This window comes from Belonocnema kinseyi, chromosome 9 (assembly GCF_010883055.1).
Source record: "Belonocnema kinseyi isolate 2016_QV_RU_SX_M_011 chromosome 9, B_treatae_v1, whole genome shotgun sequence".
NCBI lineage: Eukaryota > Metazoa > Arthropoda > Insecta > Hymenoptera > Cynipidae > Belonocnema > Belonocnema kinseyi.
This window is the reverse complement of record NC_046665.1, coordinates 82,612,345-82,633,152: the sequence shown is the minus strand read 5'-3', so window position 1 is coordinate 82,633,152 and position 20,808 is coordinate 82,612,345. Positions and strand designations below refer to the sequence as shown.

At 28.2% G+C, this 20,808-nt stretch overlaps 3 protein-coding genes across 3 annotated transcripts in view; 1 reads left to right on the top strand and 2 right to left on the bottom strand.

The window, feature by feature from the left end:
• The window catches only part of LOC117180157 (multiple epidermal growth factor-like domains protein 8), a 54,298-nt gene extending 46,216 nt beyond the window's left edge, over nt 1-8,082 (bottom strand). Inside the window, exons 1-4 of the mRNA XM_033372506.1 lie at nt 7,628-8,082; nt 7,233-7,542; nt 2,302-2,465; nt 1,933-2,210 (exon numbers count right to left, since the gene is read on the bottom strand). Of these exons, the coding sequence (XP_033228397.1) occupies nt 1,933-2,210; nt 2,302-2,465; nt 7,233-7,437 (647 nt within the window). The 5' untranslated portion in view covers nt 7,438-7,542; nt 7,628-8,082. The remainder of the gene's footprint in view (nt 1-1,932; nt 2,211-2,301; nt 2,466-7,232; nt 7,543-7,627) is intronic.
• A 2,762-nt stretch (nt 8,083-10,844) lies between these two features.
• LOC117180292 (uroporphyrinogen-III synthase-like) lies at nt 10,845-15,567 on the top strand. Its single transcript, XM_033372706.1, has 2 exons — nt 10,845-11,343; nt 14,225-15,567. Exons 1-2 carry the CDS (start codon nt 11,157-11,159, stop codon nt 14,854-14,856), a joined length of 819 nt encoding a protein of 272 aa, XP_033228597.1. The 5' UTR covers nt 10,845-11,156; the 3' UTR covers nt 14,857-15,567.
• A 49-nt stretch (nt 15,568-15,616) lies between these two features.
• Nucleotides 15,617-20,428, bottom strand: LOC117179993 (protein catecholamines up). Its single transcript, XM_033372264.1, has 3 exons — nt 19,400-20,428; nt 16,620-16,695; nt 15,617-16,540 (listed from the first exon to the last, which is right to left on the bottom strand). Exons 1-3 carry the CDS (start codon nt 20,276-20,278, stop codon nt 16,365-16,367), a joined length of 1,131 nt encoding a protein of 376 aa, XP_033228155.1. The 5' UTR covers nt 20,279-20,428; the 3' UTR covers nt 15,617-16,364.
• Nucleotides 20,429-20,808: the final 380 nt, after the last annotated feature.

The window sequence follows — 20,808 nt, the reverse complement described above, 5'->3', positions numbered from 1 at the left end:
CACATATATAATTTTCAAACCAAAAAGAAAAAATTTGCAAGAAAATACTTCTATTTTCGACAACGAAACATTACCTTTCATCCAAAGAAACAACAAGTTTTCAATCACATAGCTCATTTTTTAACCAAAGAAATGAATTTCCAATTAGAATAATGAATCTTCAACCAAGAAACAATAATTTTTAACAAAAGAGTTTAATTTTTATCCAAGTACTTGCATTTCCAACTTATAAGATTAATTTTCAATGAAGTTGATAAATATGCAACTGTAATACTCGAATTTTTAACCCAAAAGAATAATTTTTGAACAAGAAGATTAATTTCCAAAGAAAAAGATCATCTTCCACAAAAAATCGATTTTGTTTTTAGAAAATATGCAAATTTTCAACGAATTAGATGCATTTTTAATTAAAAAAGACAAATTTTTATATAAATTATTAAATTTTGAACGAGAAAAGATTACTTTTCAACCAAAAATCTAACAGTTATATTTTCAGTTGGAGAAATTAATTTACAACCAAACTGATGAATTTCTCAATTAAAATTATGAATCTTCAACTGGAATAGTTGAATTTGATACCTATCAAAAAGATGAACTTTTAATCATAAAGATTAATTTTCTACAAAAAAAGACAGATTTGCCACAGATCAAACAAATAGTTTAATTTTTTAATACAAAATATCAATTTTCAACCAAATAGTTGAATTTTCACCCAAAAAAGATAAATTATCAACCAAAAATAGAATAGTTGAATTTTACCTCAAAAGTCGAATTCTTAGTTTAAAAAAACAACAACGGATTTACAGCAAAATAGTTCAATTTTCGATTGGGATAGTTAAGTTTCTAGATAAAAAAAAATAATTTTCAACAAAGTCTTACAACAATTTTTTCCAAAAAGAGATGCATTTTAAGTTAGATTAATTAATTTTCAAATAAAATATATAAATCTTTAACAAAAGAGTTTAACTTTTAACAGCATATAGTTAAATTTTTAATTAAAAAGAGGTAAAATCTTAAGAAAATTTAAACTCTTTTCTAAATCGACCAAAATCATTAAGACAATTAGCTTCCTTTTTACTGCGATTAAAAGTAAATTCCCGTTTTTTTAAATAAAATTCCCGGTCATTTCCCGGCCAAGTCGCCACCCTCATCTTGACGATTTATAAAATAAATTTTATACTTACATCGCAGTACCGTACAGGAGTATGAGCACACTTAAAAAATTAGTGATTAAAGACGTGTTGTTTAGAAATTAAACAATCTTATTTGGTTTTGGAGATTTTCAGATTTCACGCAAAAGGGAGTACATATTTTCAATCGCTAGTTTTGTAGGTGTTCTCATACTTCTGAACGGCACTCTATAAACAGATATTGTCCTTCAATATCTCTTACATTGAATAGAAGATAATAAAGAAATCTGTATTATAATCAGTTAACATCGATCAGTGTAGATCTTTTTCACAAACGTGAAAAATATAAATCAACCTATCGATCAAGTTAACTCTTCAAAACAACAGAAAATACTTAAAGTCATTTTTAAACTAGATTAAAAATAAATACTTTTTTAATTATAAAATAAAATTTTTTTCTGAAAAAAGATCTACTCTCGTCGCTCCACTGGGAATCGGACCATAGAACTTCCGATAGCCGGTCGGGTGCTTTCCCATTAAGCTATTATAAATCGAAAGAACAATCCTTTTTAAAAAATATAGACTATCTCAAGACAGTCGTTACATTTATGATACGAGTAATTTAAAGGAATCTGTTTTATCATCAGAGATAGTTACCATCGATCAGTGTAATCTTTTTCACCACTGTGAAAAATATATACCAACCAATCGTTTAAGTTGACTCTTCAAGTAAAAGAAAATAAATTAAAATAAATTTATTTTCTCTCAATTTAAGAAAATGAGATCACGATTTTAATCTTACCTATTTCCTTCTGGATGTGTTTTATGCAAGGAACATGACTGTCCCGAATATCCCTCGTGACACTGGCATCGTTTAATATCACAACTTCCTCCTCGGCCACAATTATTTGGACACAATGTTTTGGAACAGTCTCTACCGCCCCAGTCATTTTCACAGAAGCACGTATTATTGATACATTTTCCATGATCAGTGCAATTGTTAGGACAATCGGTTACTGAAAATTCAGCATGAAAACCATCCAGGACATAATTTGTGTCACTGTACAGTAAAATTAACATCTGCGGATGTTGAAAAACATAGTTATCATTTTCAATAAGCTATAAATTTGTTAATAATCACTGATATCTGGAGAAATTAGATATTACTTACAAAACCTGATGACGATGTAACTTGTTGCGGTTCTGTTTTACCACTAAAGCTGCCTAATAATGGAGATCTAAAAGAATCTCCGTCATAAACAAAAACGTAGTCGTAACTGCATTCAGTTCCCATCGTCCGAAAACTTAATGTAATAAACTGCCGACTGGTATTGGCTGCAAACAAATAGTAGTGTGTTGTCAGATAAATTTGGAGTTTACATGGTGTCTACTCAAATCTTGGAAAAAATTTCCTGACAATTCCAGGTTTTTCGAGATATCTCAAGTATTTTCCGAGTATAATTTTTCATAGTACGCAGCCATTCAAATATTTTGTATCTTTTAAAACTATTGACTCAATTCATAATAAATCGTTTATTTCATTTGTCTATAAAGTCCTTGAAATTGAATAATAATTTAACCAAATATTTATTTTATCTTCTTAAAATTTAAATTCAGCGCATAATTAGGTAAAATTAATGTGGGTACTATATTAAATTCAATTAAAACTACTTTAAATTCCTCACTTTTCAAGTTAAAATATTGCATTTCAACAAAATAGATTATTTTTTAACCAAAACAATTAATTTCCTACAAAAAAACGACTTGTCAACAAAATATATAAACTCTCGACCAAGTAGTTGAATTTTCAACCAAAAAATATAAGTTTTGAAACAAAACTGGAATATCTCAATTTTCATTTTAAAAATTAGTTTTTATTAAATGATTAATATTAAACTGGAATACTTGAATTTTCAACCAAAAATACGAATTTTTAACCGAAAAGATGAAATTTCAAACAAAAATATTAACTCTCGTGAAAAAATTAGACCACATTTCAATAAAATACATGAATTTTTAATAAAATAGTTGAATTTTCAACTAAAAAAGAGTTAATTAATAAAAAATTAATTTTTAACAAACGAATTTAACAGTCAACCAAGTAATTAAATTTGTATTCTAAAAAAGATTAATTTTGAACAAAAAAAAGTATCAGTTGATATTTCAACCAAAACATTTTTAACCAAAAAGAGTTGAATACAACGGAAAAGAGGTCTTTTCAAAGAGAAAGATTACCTTTTTTACCAAGAAGAATATTTTCTACCAGAAAATACGAATTTTAACTAAAAAAATGAATTATCAATCAAAAATTGAATAGTTAAATTTTCAGATAAAAATACTAATTTTCAATTTAAAAAAATAAATTTAAAAATATGTTATATTTTAAACAAAGTAATGAATTTTCAACTAACATGACAAATCTTATAAATCTGTAATAGTTGAATTTGAAAGAAAAAAGAGGAATAAAAAAAAAATTTTGAACAAAAACGACCATTTTTTAACAAAAACTTGAATTGTTGAATTTTTAGTTTAAAAAATTAACGCTTAACCAAAGAGATGCATTTTTACCTAAAACCGACTAAAATTATGGAATATTCAACTGAAATCATTAAATTAGCAGTTGAAATTTTTTAAAACAAAATGTTAAATATTTTAACTGGAATTGTTAAATTTTCAGTAAAAAATGTAATTTTTAGCCCAAGAAAAACCAAATTTCAATAGAATATCTCATTTATCATCCAAAGTGATACATTTTTAATTAAAATGATGAATCTTTAACAAAAAAATAATCATTTTTAAAAAATATTTTAAGCTTCAACCAAATAATTCAAATTTTATTCCACAAAAATATTAACTCTGAACAAAAAATGGTATACAAATTTTCAACCAAATAAATGAATTTTCAATAGTTAAATTTTCAGTTGAAAAAATGAATGTTGAAGCAAAGTGATACATTTTCAACTAAAATGATTAATTTTTAACTGAAATAGTTGAATTCTCAACTATTTTTAACTAAAATGATGAAGTATTGGACTGGCATTGTTAAATTTTCAAAAAAAAATTAATTAAAAAATGGGACTTTAAAAAAAACTTAAAAACATCATGATAAAGCTACTTTTACAAACGAAGAATACTTGTTATTTAGGACTGACTTAAAAACAAAATTAACTGACATTTCCAGGTACATAAAAATTCTCTAACACAGGTCTCCTTTTTTTTAAATCAAATAATGAAATAACCGTTTTTTATGGAATTAAAAAATGAGCAATTTCATTTTTTATTGGCCAACAATTTTTAAAGAAAGGAGAACCGTAAATAAATTCTCAATTTTTTGCGAACACAAGCCGTCTTCGAAATACTGGAAATCTTTGTGAATTCGTTGAAATATCTTGAAATCTTAAAATTTCTCTTAAACCCTTTTGAAATATTTTAAACCTTTGTGAAGTTTTTTGAAATTTGTATGAAATCTTATAAATATTTGTGAAAGCCTTCTTTAATGTTTGTTTGTGTAAGCTTTTAGGTAAAATAATGTAATAATATTTGTGCAATCATTCGTATTCGTTTGAAATCATTTAAATATTTAAAATCGTTTACAATCTTTGAAATCTGGTATATTATTATGTATATATTATTATAATTTTTGAAATATTTGGAATTATTGTATTTTTTGGAAATGTTTGAAATAATTGTGAAATCTTTCTGAAATCTTTTGTATTAATTTCAAATCATTAAAATATTTTTAATCTGTGTAAAATCTTAGAAATCTGGTATCATTTTTTTTTAAATCTTCAAAATCTTTAAAGGTGTTCTGAAAATTTTTAAATATTTGGAAATGTATAAAATCTCTAAAATTTTTGAAATCTGATGTACATGCATTTTTCAAATCTTTGAAATCCTTGCAATATTTATGAAATATTCGAAATCCTTTCGAAATGTTTGTGAAATCTTTGAAATCTTTTAAAATCTTTTTCAAATTGTTCTTAAATCTTTGTGAAATCTTTTTAGTTTTTTTTTTATATTATTGAATTATTTGAAGTCTTATTGAAATATTTTCAAATCTTCTAAATTGGTTTGAAACCTTTAAAGCTGTTGAAAGTTTTGTGCAATTGTTGTGAAATATTTGAAATCTAGTGTATAATCCCTTTTAAAATCATTGAAATGCGTGAACTTTTTGTAAAATTTTCCAAATCCAAATGAAAAAAATACAGATATTCGTACTACACACTAGATTTATATTTCCTAACACAAAAATATGCAAATTTAAAAATATATTATCACATCATTTTTTTGATACAAGATTTTAAATATTTTTGAAACAATCATGAATAATTTTGAATTGTAAGCATTGAAATTAACAAAAATATACGAACAATTTGGACAATTCAACTGAAAAAAAAAGTTGAATCGTATAATTTCTAAGTCGCAGCACTAAAAATTAAACAATTTAAATTTAAATTAGGGAATCACGAAACTAGCATAGTCATTTAAAAGTCAGAGGTATTGAAATTGTATTCTTTATAATTAAAAGCGTTCAAACCTAAATAATTAAAGATTGAAAACTTTTGAATATGAATAATTTTAAATCCAAAGGCATTACAATTTCACAATTTAATATTGAAAACTAAATTGAGTCTTTCAATATCAAAGGTTTTGAATTTCTACAATTTTAAATTGTTATTACATAATACAATTATAATTGATCAATAAAGCTGATTAAATTTTTGTTCTGAAATGAAAAAATGAATGGCATTGTTCTACAAAAAACTAAATAAATAGTAAATTTAAATGGGAAACATTAAAAATGAAAACATTTCTACTCCTGAACGTTAAAACTTATGAATGAGAACTTCATTTAAAACTGAAAACAAATTTAGTCACCATAAATAGTGATATTAAAACTTTTTTTTAATCTTAAAAATTTCAATTATTTGAAGTAAACTTAAATCGCTTAAGAATTTGTAGTTTTTAAATTGCTAATTATGCTTTCCAAAATTCAAGCAGCTCATCATGAAAATTCAGAACTCTAAAATTGTAAACATTTATAATTACCGAAATGATCTATTTACTTATGGATCAATTTCAGATAGTTTATTTTTCATATTTTTTATTTAAAAATCAATTCTTAATTTTTCAACTTCAAATCTTCCTTCGGAATTATTATTCATTCTAGAATTTTTTGAATAAAATATTTTTCAATTTGAAATGTTTTGTTTAAATCTTCAACTAAAAATCGGAAATTTTTAAAATCTTACATTAAAAATTAAAAAAGAGAATACATCAAAATATTTATATATGATTTCATTTTTTGAAATTGCACAATTTTAAGCTTTTCAATTCGAAATTGTTAAAATTAATCAATTTATCTTTAATTTACAAATTTATTTTTAATCTCATTTAATCAATTTGAAATTGACATCTAAAATTATCAGATTCAAAGCTTACTATCAAGGCTTATAATATGAAATGTTGAATACTTGAATTTAAAACTACAATATTGTCAAATGTTAAATTCGAAACCTCCAAAAATTAATCTAAAAACTAATTTAAGAAAACACTTTAGTTTCAAGGCCTCAAAAACTAAACTGCGTTATAATTGCACATTAAAAACTATAATTTTAAAATAAAATTATAGAAATATAGAAGTCGATAAATATTTTATTAGTAAGTACCATATCCTGTAGTATCAAATGATATTTAAAACAACTGAATACATTTTTTGTTACTAAAATATGTGATTTCTGTCAAATAAAAAATCACTTTTAAAGTGTAATTTTTCTAAACACTTTCTAATTGGAAACTTTAAAAAAATACAAAATAAGCAAATGATGAAATACAGGAAATCTCCCGGTGTAATATTTCTCCCCCGCGTAGGTGGTCACCCTGATAATACACTAAAAGGTTTACATTTTTTATCGCATTTCAATAAAATAACTGTTTGAAAAGAAAAAAATGTAATTTAAATTTCTCACGAAAAAATGCAAGATTTCCAGGTTTTCAAGGTTAAAAAAATAATTAAACGGAAAATTCCAGGTTTTCAAGGTTTTTAAGGAAGCTCGACACCCTGATTTGATTTAAAAATGAATAAAAGATGCAGTATTTTACCTTTGATCAGCCATTCACAGTGCGAGTCTTGAGTGTAATTTGAACCCATGGGACCATCGCTGATGACTCCCCAGGATTCTGTGAATATCTTCCTGGTTTTGTCGCAAGGAACTTGTCTCGGAGGTGCCTGAGGAGCGAAATTTAGGCCCCGCATCAGGCAACTCCACGTTATAATCCATACTGCTGCAATCTTTGCCAAATCCATCTCAGTACATACGATGTACTGACACTTATTAATGATTCAAATCTCATTGTCCGTGCCTATTGTTTGTCAAATCATAAAATTCACAGCACATGGCATCGCTGACATCTGCATTTTACAATAATTAACAACAATGAGCAAAAATTCAAGGGACAAATGTCAAAACTGCAAAATTGTACGCGTAAACACTCACCATAAAAGCACATTTTTTCAAAATCCGTGATCTCAACATGTACAATTTGCTTGACCTTGCAATAAAGTGATTTGCAAGGCAAATTTTTCTCTTTATGCAAAAATTCACATTCACTATTATGCAGTAGACAAACAATATCTCTGCGTCAAAACAGAGATCGAGGACAATCAAGTTGTATACTGATTGGTTACTACTGAACACTCAAGGCTTTCATCAAAAATATAAACAGCATTATTTTATATTGTTTACGTGATGTCTATGTGTTACATCTTTTGACAGGTGTTCGAAGAGATGAATGCAGACGTAAATATACCACTACACAGTACCTTTTATTTTGGGAAGAAATATTGTGCTTTTGACTATTCTATCATATTAGATTTTATTTTCTCACGCGCATTCAACTGTTTCTCTTTATTGTCAAAATAAGAGGTGTATACGTGCACGAAATACGGCGAAAAAATATATTTTCACCATGGATCACATATCAGTTTGTTGGTGACATGAATCATGAAATATGGTAACAGTAGAGGGGTTCCAACTTTGAACTTTGCAGCCTTTGAAGTTTGGTTTACCGTATATTAAGTGCCATTTCCCTGGCTAGAAGCGGTAAATTCTCCCATTAGGTATTTTCACTTCGACTATCAGCTTACTTCACTTCATTGTTTGCTGTGGTGTGGGGAAATGGAACAAATACATGGGATTCGGTCCATTTTTGCCCTATTTTGCTAATATCTTCGTAAAAAATAATTTTTTCTATATAAACGTGTTTGAAAAATAGTTTTTATTTGTTAAGAATTATTTAATGACGTAGTAAAATGATAGTAATTATTATTCTTTACGAAGATAGCACGAAAATAAAGTTTTGTCCCATAAAGTTGGTACATGGCTTTCCCCTCAGCATTCAACGAAATGAAGGTAGTTGACGATGAAGTGAAAAACCTATTTATGTCAGGAAATATACCTTACCGAGCCCTGATGCACTGTGAATAGAGCTGCATGCATTTTTAGAATGCATGCAATCATTAGAACCATGGAAAACTCCTTGAAATTGTTTAAATCTCTCAAAAATAATGCACTTTAATATTTCGAAATGCCCTGAAATAAGTCAGCCCTTTAAGATCCTTCCAAATTATTAAAAATAATTAGAATTTCTTGTAATATTTTTAAATTCCCTAAAATATTTCCAATCCTTTCAAACCTTCTATGGAATTTTTAAAGCTCTTAAGAATTCCCTATAATTTTTATAATTCTGTATAAAGTCTTTTGAAGTACCTTGAATTTTTTTAAACAGATTTTGAAATTTTCTTGAGATTACTACAAATATCCTAAAATTTTTTAAATCTTTGGATTTTTTTTAGAAATACCTTGAAATATGAAAATACTTCAATATTAGTACATTGGATCCTCAAGGATGTACGAACTCTGAATGTCTTCAAATCAAAAGTGACTTAATTTGAGTTTATCATTCTTAATTTTAGAGGAAAAGAAGAAAGGTAAACTTGTTAACCGATATAACCTTCTTCTACTAATTTTGTTACTTATTAACATATTTATTGATAAATATAATTAATAAATATTACAGCATTATCTCCAGCACACTTGTCCCTATTTAGCTATAACAATAATATTTGTATTTTCCCACTTTTCGGTTATAACTCATATTAGGGTGATTTTGCATAGCGTTTCGTAGGATACGGTAAATGGTAAATAGGGAGATTTTGCATAATGTTCCGTAGCTTACGGTAAACGCTACAGTTATGTGATGCCGTTTCTGCGCATAATCTGTGAGCTTAGCCAAAGATATTATAAACGTTTATTAATATATTTCATGGTGTAACGTTACAGTTTTCTGTTATTCGACGTTCGTTAGCGATCATTTAGTAAGGAGATTTTGCATAGCGTTTCATTAAAGATCTTTGGTTTCATAGGATACGACAATCGCTACATGAAACGCTAACAAGCGTCGGGTAGTGGAAACGGTAACGCTAAACTCGCAAAGCATGCGTAGAAACGTCATCACCTGACTTTAACGTTTACCGCAAGCTGCGGAACGATATGCAAAATCTTCTTAATAATAGGGAGAATTTACATTACCCTAGGCCTAGCTTATGATGAATCCTAGTCACGCCATAACGTTTCTGCGCATGCTATGCGAGATTAGCGTTTCCTTCTGAACGCTATGCAAAATCTCCCTAATGATACGCGCAATGGCAGTAAAATAGCACTTCATTGTACAGCGACGAGCGGCACGTAAAGGGATATTAAAAGAAGGAAGAAGTAAGTGAACTCCTGTGAGTTACGTTTTCAAGATGGCCGACCTAAAAAAAACCAGTGTTGTCTGTTTTGACAAGTACAAAAACTAATTTTTGAAATATAACATAATTATTAACATAACATTAATAACATAACATTATTAACATAATTATTAACAATTCTGTAAAATTCGTTGTAGTAATTGAAAATAATAATTATGCCTGGACTCGGAAGAAATACCCAATATCATAATGAAATTCCATGGAAGGATTAGTTTTTCGAGTGGAAGAAACGACAAAAAACTTTCGCAAAATGTCGTTTGATTCTTTCGATAATAGTTATTATGGATCATATAATCATATATCATATAATACCTCAAACTGCTTTAACATTTATTCAAATTAAATTTTTTTAACTATTGTTATTTTCTATGGGAATTACGAGACGAATAAAATAAATAACATATCATGAATAGATAAACATAAAACTCTGAAAAATTATTCAGAATTCTAGATTCAGCAATATTGTGAATTATACTATCACAAATGATGCCACAAGCAGCATTTGTTCGTTTCTTGACTTGTATAAATTTGTAGAAGAATTGGTCCCTCATTGTTCCTTTAGAATCCCTCGATAAATTTTTTTACTATTTACTGTAAGGAAAAGTCGAAAAATAGACACGGAAACCACGACTTACATCAAGAAAAATAGATTATTTTAAGTATTTTTCGATATTAACGCATGCGCACTGACAATTTTCATTCGAACGTAATTTACGTCAAAAGCGTAGAAAACTAAACAGATAATATACATAGATCATAATATACGCGTACAGAACCACGTATAACACGTAGAGTATTATACGTATCAGCCCTGAGGCGCTTCCAATGGCAGTCGTGTGAGAGCACCCTAACGCCCCTAGGAATGGCTGGGATGGCTGGAGAGTCGTGGTCAGAAGGGGAAGTTGGGATTACACGATATATTCATAATAATTTTTTTTTACGTTTTCAGCGCAAATACATTTGGCCCGGTAAAATGTCAATCCAATCACTTCATATTTTCCCATGAAATGAAAGATTAAATTTTCTAGCAATTACTCAACATTTTTTTTATATCGTTTGTCGTCAGTCAGTCGTCGACAATCTGGGCGATAGGCCGATAGCGTGCTTACGTTCCAAAGTGACTTGTGTCAATATTTGTTAATTTTTCTTCAAAATCTGTTAACTTTGCCGTCTCAATAAGCTGATGAAGTTTCTGATTCTACTTTTAAAATACTATGTCTCAAAATCGAGCACGCATAGTTTTCTGCAAAAGTTGGTCAAATGAGAATGAAACTGCAGATGTTTACAAAAATCTTTTGGAGAAGGCTGGTTATAATGCTGAATATTTACCGACAATAAGCTTTGAATTCATCAATCAAAAAATATTACGAGAAAGCCTCCTTTCACACGATTCCTTCTCTGGTAATTATCTTCCATAGTATATATGGGTGGAAATCCTGATAGCGGAAAATTCCTGATGATAAATTTTAATGTATTCTGTTGTTTTCTCTATTTTTAAGAAACATAACCAACAATTTTTTTTCCTTTTTCCGCTTGAATGCGAAGTAAGTTAATAGAACCCAACAAGAAAAATATATTACCTTTGGTCAAAAAGTCTATATTTTTGGTTCGGAATTTATCTCGTTTGGTTAAAAATTCTAGTTTTTTGTTGATCAGAAATTCAACTTTTCGGTTGAAAGTTTAACAACTTTGTTAAAAATTAATTTTTTGCTTATATTTAAACTCTTGATGAAATTTTATTTGATCAAAATTCATCAATTTTTGAAAATGTAACTAATTTTGTTGAAAATTAGTTTTTTTTTTGCTTAAGAATTAATGTTTCCAATTAACAATTTACCTATTACATTGTTGGTTCAAATTGGCATATAGGTTCTTTGTAATAAACAAAAATATGTTTTTTCTATCTTTTAACAATTATTTATACACACAATGCTTCCGAATTGTTGTCAATCATGCTAAATAATCGACTACAAAATCCAAACTCAAATATGGGGTCTAACAATTTGGCAGAAAATTCCACTATTCGGTTGAAAATCAACCTTTTTGTTGCAAATTTAACTATTTTTATGACAATTAAAGTTTTTGGTAGAAATTTAATTTTCTTGTTAGAAAAAATTAAATGTTTGGGTGGCAAATTAAATCGTTCTGTAGATAATTCGGGCTTTTGACTTTCAAATTCAACAATTTTTCTGAAAATTAATGTATTTTGTTTCAAAAAATCATGTTCTTTGTGTAGAAAATTACTCTTGTTGCTGGAAAGTTCATCTCTGCTGGAAAATTGAACTAGTTGATACAAAATTCCTATTTTTTGGTTAAAAATTAAGCTAATTGGTAGAAAGTAGATCTAATTTGTTAAAAATTCATATTTTTTAAGATTTATCTCCTTGGTTGAAAATGTAACTATTCAATCATTAAGAAATAAATCTTCCAAGTTAAAAAATCAATCTTTTAAGTTGAATCCTTCTGTTGAAAATTATTTTCTTTTGTTGAGAATCATTTTTTTAAAACTATCAGTGTAACTATTCCATTTGTGGTTGGAAATTTATGTTTTATGTTAAAAATTGATCTTTTCTAATTGAAAATTTATGTATTTTGTTCCAAATTCGTCTTTTTTGGTTGAAAATCTTCTCGTTTGAAAATTCATCCTTTTTGGTTACAAATGCAACAGTTTGGGTCAGGCCAGCTTTGGTAGAGGATTCAATAACTTTGTATGAAATTAAACAAAGCGGTTTAAAATTAACTTTTTTGCAAAAAACTCATTTCTATTTAAATTTAACTTTTTGGTTAAAAGTTAAATTATTTTTTATGGAAATTTAACTTTTTCGTACAAAATTAATTTTTTTAGGTCAAAATTCAACAATTTGGTTGAAAACTGTTCGGGAGAATATTAATTTTCTTGCTGAAAAATTCATCTTTTTGGTTCAAAATCAATCCTTTTTAGTTGAAAATCCTTTGTTTGAAAATTTGACGTTTTTGTATAAAATTGTTTTAAAACTAAAATTTATTTTTGGTATACCCGAAAATTTCACTATTCCATTTTTTTTAGCAATTTAACCCTTTTGAGTTGAAAATTCGTCTTTTTGGTTAGAAAATTAATTTTGTTTTTTGAAAATTCATTACATGTTTCGACTTGAAATATTAGAAATTTAAAGTGTTTCATATTGAATTCAAGATGGCATTAACATTAATTTCATTTAAAAGATGTGAAATTTGATATTTCAATAAAAATATATTTTTCATCGAAAAAATTTGAATTATTATGAAGACGAAATTTTAACAAAATAGTTGAATCCTTAACCAAAACAGATTGTTTTCAACCAAAGATGAACAAAAATGAAAAAAATTTAAATTCAACTAAAAAGAATTAGTTTTGAAAAAAGGAGTTAAATCCTCAACCAAAACAGATTTATTTTCAAACAAGCAGTTACATTTTTACCTTGATTTTTCAAAATAAAAAAGCATTTTAAATTTTTCTAGGATTTTCAAACCTTCTAAATATTTCTTTAACTTTCTCATTTTCTTCTAAAATTTGGCTTTAAAATCTTTTGCAATATTTAGGAAATTATTGGAAATCTTTTGAAATATTTGTTAATTTTTTCTTAAAATAAAATTTTCAGCAACAAAAAATCGTTCAAAAATTGCATATGAATCTCAAAAATTCTTTTTTCAAAATCTTCAAAAATCTACAGCTTTTTAATAGCTTTTGAAATAATTCAGTTTTCTTATAAAATTTTAATTCCTGCAAAATTAAAAAAATGATCTAATAATCTTCCACATTCTTTTTCGAGACATTTTTAAATTCCTCAAAAATCATAATGGCGACACTTACAAATTTGATGTTTTATTTAAATTAATTTATACAATTAACTTTCGATGTAAAAAATATGACATAAATAGGTCATATTCCCTCAGATAAAATTTTTATTTTACTATGTAATCATTTCTTTAATAAAAAATAATAGTGGCTATTTTTACTTGAAAAATATCGCGAATGGTTTATAATTTATATAAAAAATTGTTATTGAATGTAAATAACTATAATTATAAAATATAAGCCTACATCTTCATGATTCAAATAATAATTGTTACACTTATTGTAATTAATATGAATCGATAACAAGTGTTTTATGTTGATCTGAAATACTTTTTTAACTTTTTGATTTTCGCCCATATACGTATACTTTTAAATTAAAAACTAACGGCATATCTTCAGGGAAGCTGCTTTAAAAACAGCCGAAAATAATGGATAACAAATTCTTCTATAACTTGAAAAATATTGCAGGCTTAATACTGACGAGTCCTCGTTCTGCAGAGGCTATAAAACTAGCGACAAAACAGGAAACTACTGTTTTAGAACCATGGCAAAAATTGCCAGCATATTGCGTTGGACCATCCACTGAATCTTTAGCAAAAAAAGATCTGCGCTTGACAGACTGTTTAGGCTCGGAATGCGGTAATGCAGAAAATCTTGCTGGATTTATTGTAAGTGGTAGACGACATGAAGATAAACCAATACTTTACCCCTGCAGCGAAATTGCACGGGATACTATTGAGAAACATTTGACAGAGAACGGATTTAAAGTGAAGAAAATAATTTGTTATAAAACTGTCCCTTGTGAAAACCTCAAGCAAGACGTGGAACGAATATTTAAATCAATACCTCAAGTGGTTGTTTTCTTTAGTCCTTCAGTTGTAGAAAATATTTTAACAACCTTGGGCGAGGAGGCAATAATTTTGAAAGAAGTTAAGATCGTAGCTATAGGATCAGTGACAAATCGGGCTTTAACCAATGCAGACATAGAAGTTGACGCAATTTCCGAAAAACCGGAACCAGAAGCACTGCTACAGGCTATTGAGCGATCAATTAGAAAAGAAAGCCAAAATTTAAAACTCATAGAAGAAACTACAGTGTAAAAAATACGAATGTGATGTATCAGTTTTTATTTATTTTGTATATATACAAGTTAGATTGGTACATGATTTAATTCTAGTTGATCAATAATGAAAAAAGCACAGTTTCCGAGAAAAACACATCAAAAATATGAAAATAAGAATATTAAAAAAGGTTTGATTCAACTTTGAAAAACTGGTACGGTTTGTTATTGTTTCAAAAAAGTAATGGAAGTTATGCTTTTGTACAGTATTAATTTACTGCATATAATTCTGTTACGAAAATAAATGTACACTCTGTTGAAAAAAATCCATACCTATCTCAATTATTACAATAGATTCCATATCACATTTTTGCAAATTGTATGTATTAATTGAAAAGACTAACACGGAGAGGTCGCGAGATGTGCGTCGCCGATGTATGTACTACAGTGGCGCGTTGAGAGCAAATGCCATGGAGAATAGATATAAGGAAACCAATCTGTAATGCATGGACTTGACCAAAAACGGTCACTTTTCTGTTACCACAAGTACGCACACAGAAACATGTGCAAAATCACACTTACGTATAGTTCAAAACATCCCGAGCGTGGCGTGACAACTGCACTTCAAAAAATATGGCCGCCTCCATTGTTTTGACAGGTCGCTTGAACAAATAAATAATTAATAATCAGACAGGATTTAGTAAAATGTTTGTAAAAAAAAATTAATTGCCATGGAAGAGGTAGGTAGTATATTTATGAAAATATCAAATTACTTTTATCAACACTATGCGTGCGACAGGTATTCGACGCGTTCGCGATGTAAAAATAACCTTGAGTAAATATGAAGAAAATATTTGTTAAATTAACATTTAAATTATTTACCGTATGATTTTATACAGAATTATAAGGATTCGAGAACGACGCGTCGGCAATGTTCAAACTGCAAGTGCAGTCCTCACCAAGTGGGGAAAGAAAATAAAGGACAACGACGACATTTTAAAGTCCTAAGATAAGAAAATACAGTTTGCAGATACACCGGCGGCCATATTTTTTTAACTTTGGTTGGCACGCCACGCTCGGGAAGTTTTTAACTATACGGGAGTGTGATTTTGCACGTGTGTGTGTACTTACTTCTAGCAACAGAAAAGTGCTCATTTTCAGATTCTCCATGACAAATACTTTCAGCGACGCAAATCTCGCGACCTCTCCTATAAGAAAGTCTGAGAAACCCGCTTTGCGACAATAAAGCCCTGGAAAAGTTATATTATTATGTACATTATTATAATAAGTATCAATACTATTTTTTTCTGGGCGATTTGAAACAACCTTGCATTGGGTCAGAAAATATGCGTTTTCTAAGTATTAAATCGCATTCACGGTTTCAGTTCACTGTTGATGTCGAAAATATAAAATGATCAAAATGTACACTTGGCCAGAATCAAGTTTTCTGAAATATCTTTGAAAAAATTGCTGCATATTGTACTGATCAACCCTTGATTCACACGAAACACAGTATAATAGAAAAATATAAATTGTGTTACGCAGCGATCATTCGTATTGTGCAATGAGTACCATCATATAAACTCCTAGCAGTAAAGCAATGATTTCTTTAACAGACTGCCAAAACTTGGTGTCTACAAGAAGCTCAGGAATAACAGAAACCGTCGCTATATAAATAAAACCACCAGCAGTGAAGGGCAAGATCCACGATGTTGCAAAATCTCCTGAAATACGTTTTTAAAGTTAAAACCGTTCCTGTGATTGCGATCTGTAAGACTTGAAAGAAATTATTAAGATTCTCACCCATTCCTTCAGCCAAGAGAGAAATGTAGGTTCCTAATAAAGCACCAACTGCTGTCGGCAATTGCAACAATATGGCCTGAAAATAAATAACCAAATATTAAAATTCTTCATTACATTCATTGTGGAAGAAATTCTGGTTTAAAATAGTGCTCCGCGTTTGAATGTTTAAACAATTTTAATAATTTATACGTATAATCGATTAGATAATCAATGGAAAAGTTAATTCTGATAAACTTTTGATCATTTTCAAATTCTTCGTTTGTTTTTGCTTTACAGACCAAAATGTCTTAAAACAGAAGAAATGTGGAACTCTTCACGACAATAGGAAAATAATAAATTATTCTGAATAAACTTAATATGGGTACTATATTACATTTAATTCCAAACGCAGGAAATCCATAACATTTCCGCTAAATATATTGCACTTTCAACAAAACAGATGAATGTTTAATTTTTCAACAAAGAATTTTGAACATGAATTCATTTTGATTAAAATTGTAACTGGTTTAAAATTAAAATAATTTTTGATTCACGATTCGATTCTTTTATTTAAAATTCCTTTCTTTGAATGAATTTCTTTTTTTTATGTCAAATTAAAATATTTTTTAGTTTTAATCTGAACAATTATATTTTTCGTTGAGAATTAATTTTTTTAAGTTAAAAGTTAAACTGCTTTATTAAAAATTCGAACCCTTGGTTAAAAATGTAACTATTCGGTTTAGGATTCAAGTATTTTCTTGAAAATTCGTTTTTTTTTTAACGAATTAGACTCTTTTTGAGTTCAAATTTAAATCGTTTTCGATTAAAATATCAACTATAACATTTTTTGTTAGTTCGCGATTCGTAATTTTAGTTGCAAATTAACTTTTTTATTCGAAATTCAACTATTTGGATAAAAAAGAACTTTAAAAACAAATGAACCTATACATTCAATGAAGCATCGGCTCAGAGAACGTTCTTTGATAAGAATGTTTCATGAAGTAAACAGGCTGATCGAAGAACTTTATTTTTAAATTATCTCATTTTTGCTTGATTTTTCCCAGACCAATTTATCACTTTCCATAACCATTAATATTCAAAGACCAACATTTTGATATTTTTAAACGGAATAAAACAATAGTATTTCAGATTAAAATTGCAAAATTTATAACTTATTTATTTCAACCAAATGACGACGACTTTATATCATTAAAAATTAATTTTCAGTCCAAAAGGAGGAATTTTAAGACCAAATATACGAATTTTCAACAAGCCAGTGAATTTTAAACACAAGGAGATTACTTTTCAATAAAATAATTCAATATTCAACATAATTAAATTTGTAATAAAATATTAATCTATTCTTAGCTTAATTTTCTGGCAAAAAATTAATCTTCTGAGTTGAAAATGGTACTATTCGGTAAAAATATAAATGTATTTAGTTTAGAAATCAATTTTTTGGTAAAAAATGCAAGGTACAGTTCAAAATTAAACACTTCGTTTAAATTATTTGAATTAATTTCAAATTTTTAATTTTTCTGAATCTTCTGAATGTATCTTTTACTTATTCGAATTTTTTCTAAGAATTATATATGTGCAAATGTTTTTTACACATAAAAATTTAAAAATTTGACTTACAAATTAATTTTTTTATAGAATAATTAAAATTTTAACGTTCAAAGATTAGTTTTTTGTTTCGTTTTCAATATTTTTCATAATTAACGAAATTTCAAATTGAATGGTTTAAAAACGGAATTTTTTATACTAAAATAAGATTTGAAATTTAATGAAAGCCTTTATTTATGAACATATTATTTTGAAGTTATTTTAAAATTAAAAATATTTTATAAATTTTCAATCAGTCCTTTACATTTCTTTACCAAATAAGACTTTCCAATCGAAACAGATTAATTTCTAACGTTAAAATCTGCAAATTCTAAAAATTTAAACTGATTCAGAATTGTCTTGTAAAATCAATTATTACTTACTTTTTAAATCTTACAGTGCAGTTAAATTTAAAAAATTAGTTATTAATTTATATTCACAGTTGATCAACTAAAAATGTGTTTTATCAAAAATCTTCCATTTCAAACGTTTCTAATTTTTAATTGTTTAAGTTTTTGAAACTGCATTTTAAAATTCCATAAATTGAAATATAAGCTTAAAAAGTAAAAATGGACCATTTTTAATGTGAAATGTTTTCGAATTAAGCATTCTAAACTGAATGATATAATTGAAAAAAAAGAATTTAACTAATTATTTTTAAAAAATTGAAACAAAGGACAGATTTTTTTTAAATTTGTAAAATTCAGTCAAACAATGAATTAACTGTCATTTCCCAGTCCAATAAAAATTGCTGATTGAAAATTAATGTGTTTTATGTTTGATCATAGTGTTAAAGTTAAGGATTTAAATATTTCGTTGAAATTTCGTCTTTTTTGGTTGTATTCAACTGTTTACAATTTTAAAAAAATTTTTTATTGTTAAAATATCAACTATTACATTATTTGGTGAAAATTCAACTGTTTTGTAGAGAATTTGTCTGTTTGGCTCGAAAATTCAACTGATTTGTGAAAAATGTACGTAATTTGTTGAGAATTCATCTTTTGGGTTGAAAGTTTAACTATCTAGTTAAAAATTTTCTTTTTTGAGGACCATTTGTAGCCAATTGGCGAAAAAGTTCAAAAAGGTTCGTCAAGAAAAAGGAAAGAAATAATGGCATTAGCAGATAATTGTGATAAAATAGTGTCTTCGGTGTATTTTTTGCGAAATAGTGGTAAAGTGTTTCAATTTGAAGGTACCTTTTTCTTACTGCAGCCACTTTGTATCAAAATAGCAAAATCACCAATTTCGTGGGGCACTTCGTGCAACAGTATTGTGAACGTCGTCACATAGCCGATACTTTCGCCCGCCAGATAACTGGCACCAATAGCCAAACCATCTGTGAAATTATGTAAAAAATCTGCTGCCAAGTTTAAGTAAGCAGCAATGCTTATATCCGTGTGTTCTTGAGAATGTGCATGAGAGTGTTCGCCGTCTCCTTTGATTATTCGCACTAATTTCTCCACAATCAGGAACGTGACGATACCTAGCAATACGCACAAACCTACGGCCATGCCGTGTCCGTGATCATGTTCTTCGTGAATATCTCCGTGACTATGGCCATGTCCGTGACTGTGACCATGTCCGTGTGAATCTTCTTTCGAGTGATGTGAGTGAGGAGCTAAAGCATGTGGAATCAAGTGAAGAAAAGCATCGCCAAGCAAACCACCAGAGGCAAAACTTAAAAGTATTTTCAGGAATGGTTGTCGCTCTGGACTATTATCTAATGGCAAAACGAAGAGCAGAAGAAACGGTGCTATAGAAATGAGGAAAGTTGATCCCATAGCACGAACGAAGACATCGCTAAGATCTTGAAGAGCTGGTCGTTTGCTGTCCACATACTCATCATGTTCCGAGTGCGAATGATCATGCAGAAGCTGTTCGTTGGCTTCTTTTGAATACTTGAAACTTGCCGGTTCATGAATATGATCATGATCATGATCGTGATCATGATCGTGAGAATGTCCATGTCCCTTGCTTGGTACCGAAAACACCAAGCATGTTAGCAATAATGTAAATAAAATCTTTGATAACCACACACTTTTACAACGCGAGGTACTATTTGTTACGCGAACCATTTTCTCGAATAGAGCTTTGAGAGTTTAATTCGCGTTAAAACTTTATTATTTTCTGTCATATGTTCATGTTTTTACATTAATCGGCATATGTGCGTGACTCTGGGTACGTGTCCGGGTAAATACGATATGAATTGATTAACCTTTCACGGCTGTTCTGATAACAATAAAATAGTGATCCCAACCTTAGCATGTTGAGCTACTGCGCTTGCCCGGCGCAGCGACTATCATTAGTCGCTGTTGGCGCTCGATTCAAACCGGGAATAAATAACAAATATTGAAATTAAAATATATATTTATTATAAATTGCGCATTAATATCAGAAATTACCTAAATTGTGATTTTAGCTAAGAAAAAAATAATAACGCGTAGATTTTGTAATTAATAGCTTACTTTTTAGTTTCGAAGACTAACTTATATTTCATAAACTAATATTTAAATTAATATATTTCCAAAACTTATAATATGTACGAATATTCGCATCATTTCATGTAAAAATTTCCATTACAAAACACAATAATACTAGATAAATA

Excerpts from the sequence above, each read along its gene's own strand:
- LOC117180292 (XM_033372706.1), top strand. The coding sequence starts at position 11,157 with ATGTCTCAAAATCGAGCACGCATAGTTTTCTGCAAAAGTTGGTCAAAT. Across the intron at positions 11,344-14,224 it reads TTCACACGATTCCTTCTCTG|GCTTAATACTGACGAGTCCT; the intron begins GTAATTATCTTC and ends AAAATATTGCAG.
- LOC117179993 (XM_033372264.1), bottom strand. The coding sequence starts at position 20,278 with ATGGTTCGCGTAACAAATAGTACCTCGCGTTGTAAAAGTGTGTGGTTA. Across the intron at positions 16,696-19,399 it reads GTGGCTGCAGTAAGAAAAAG|GCCATATTGTTGCAATTGCC; the intron begins GTACCTTCAAAT and ends ATTTATTTTCAG. Across the intron at positions 16,541-16,619 it reads TCTCTTGGCTGAAGGAATGG|GAGATTTTGCAACATCGTGG; the intron begins GTGAGAATCTTA and ends AACGTATTTCAG.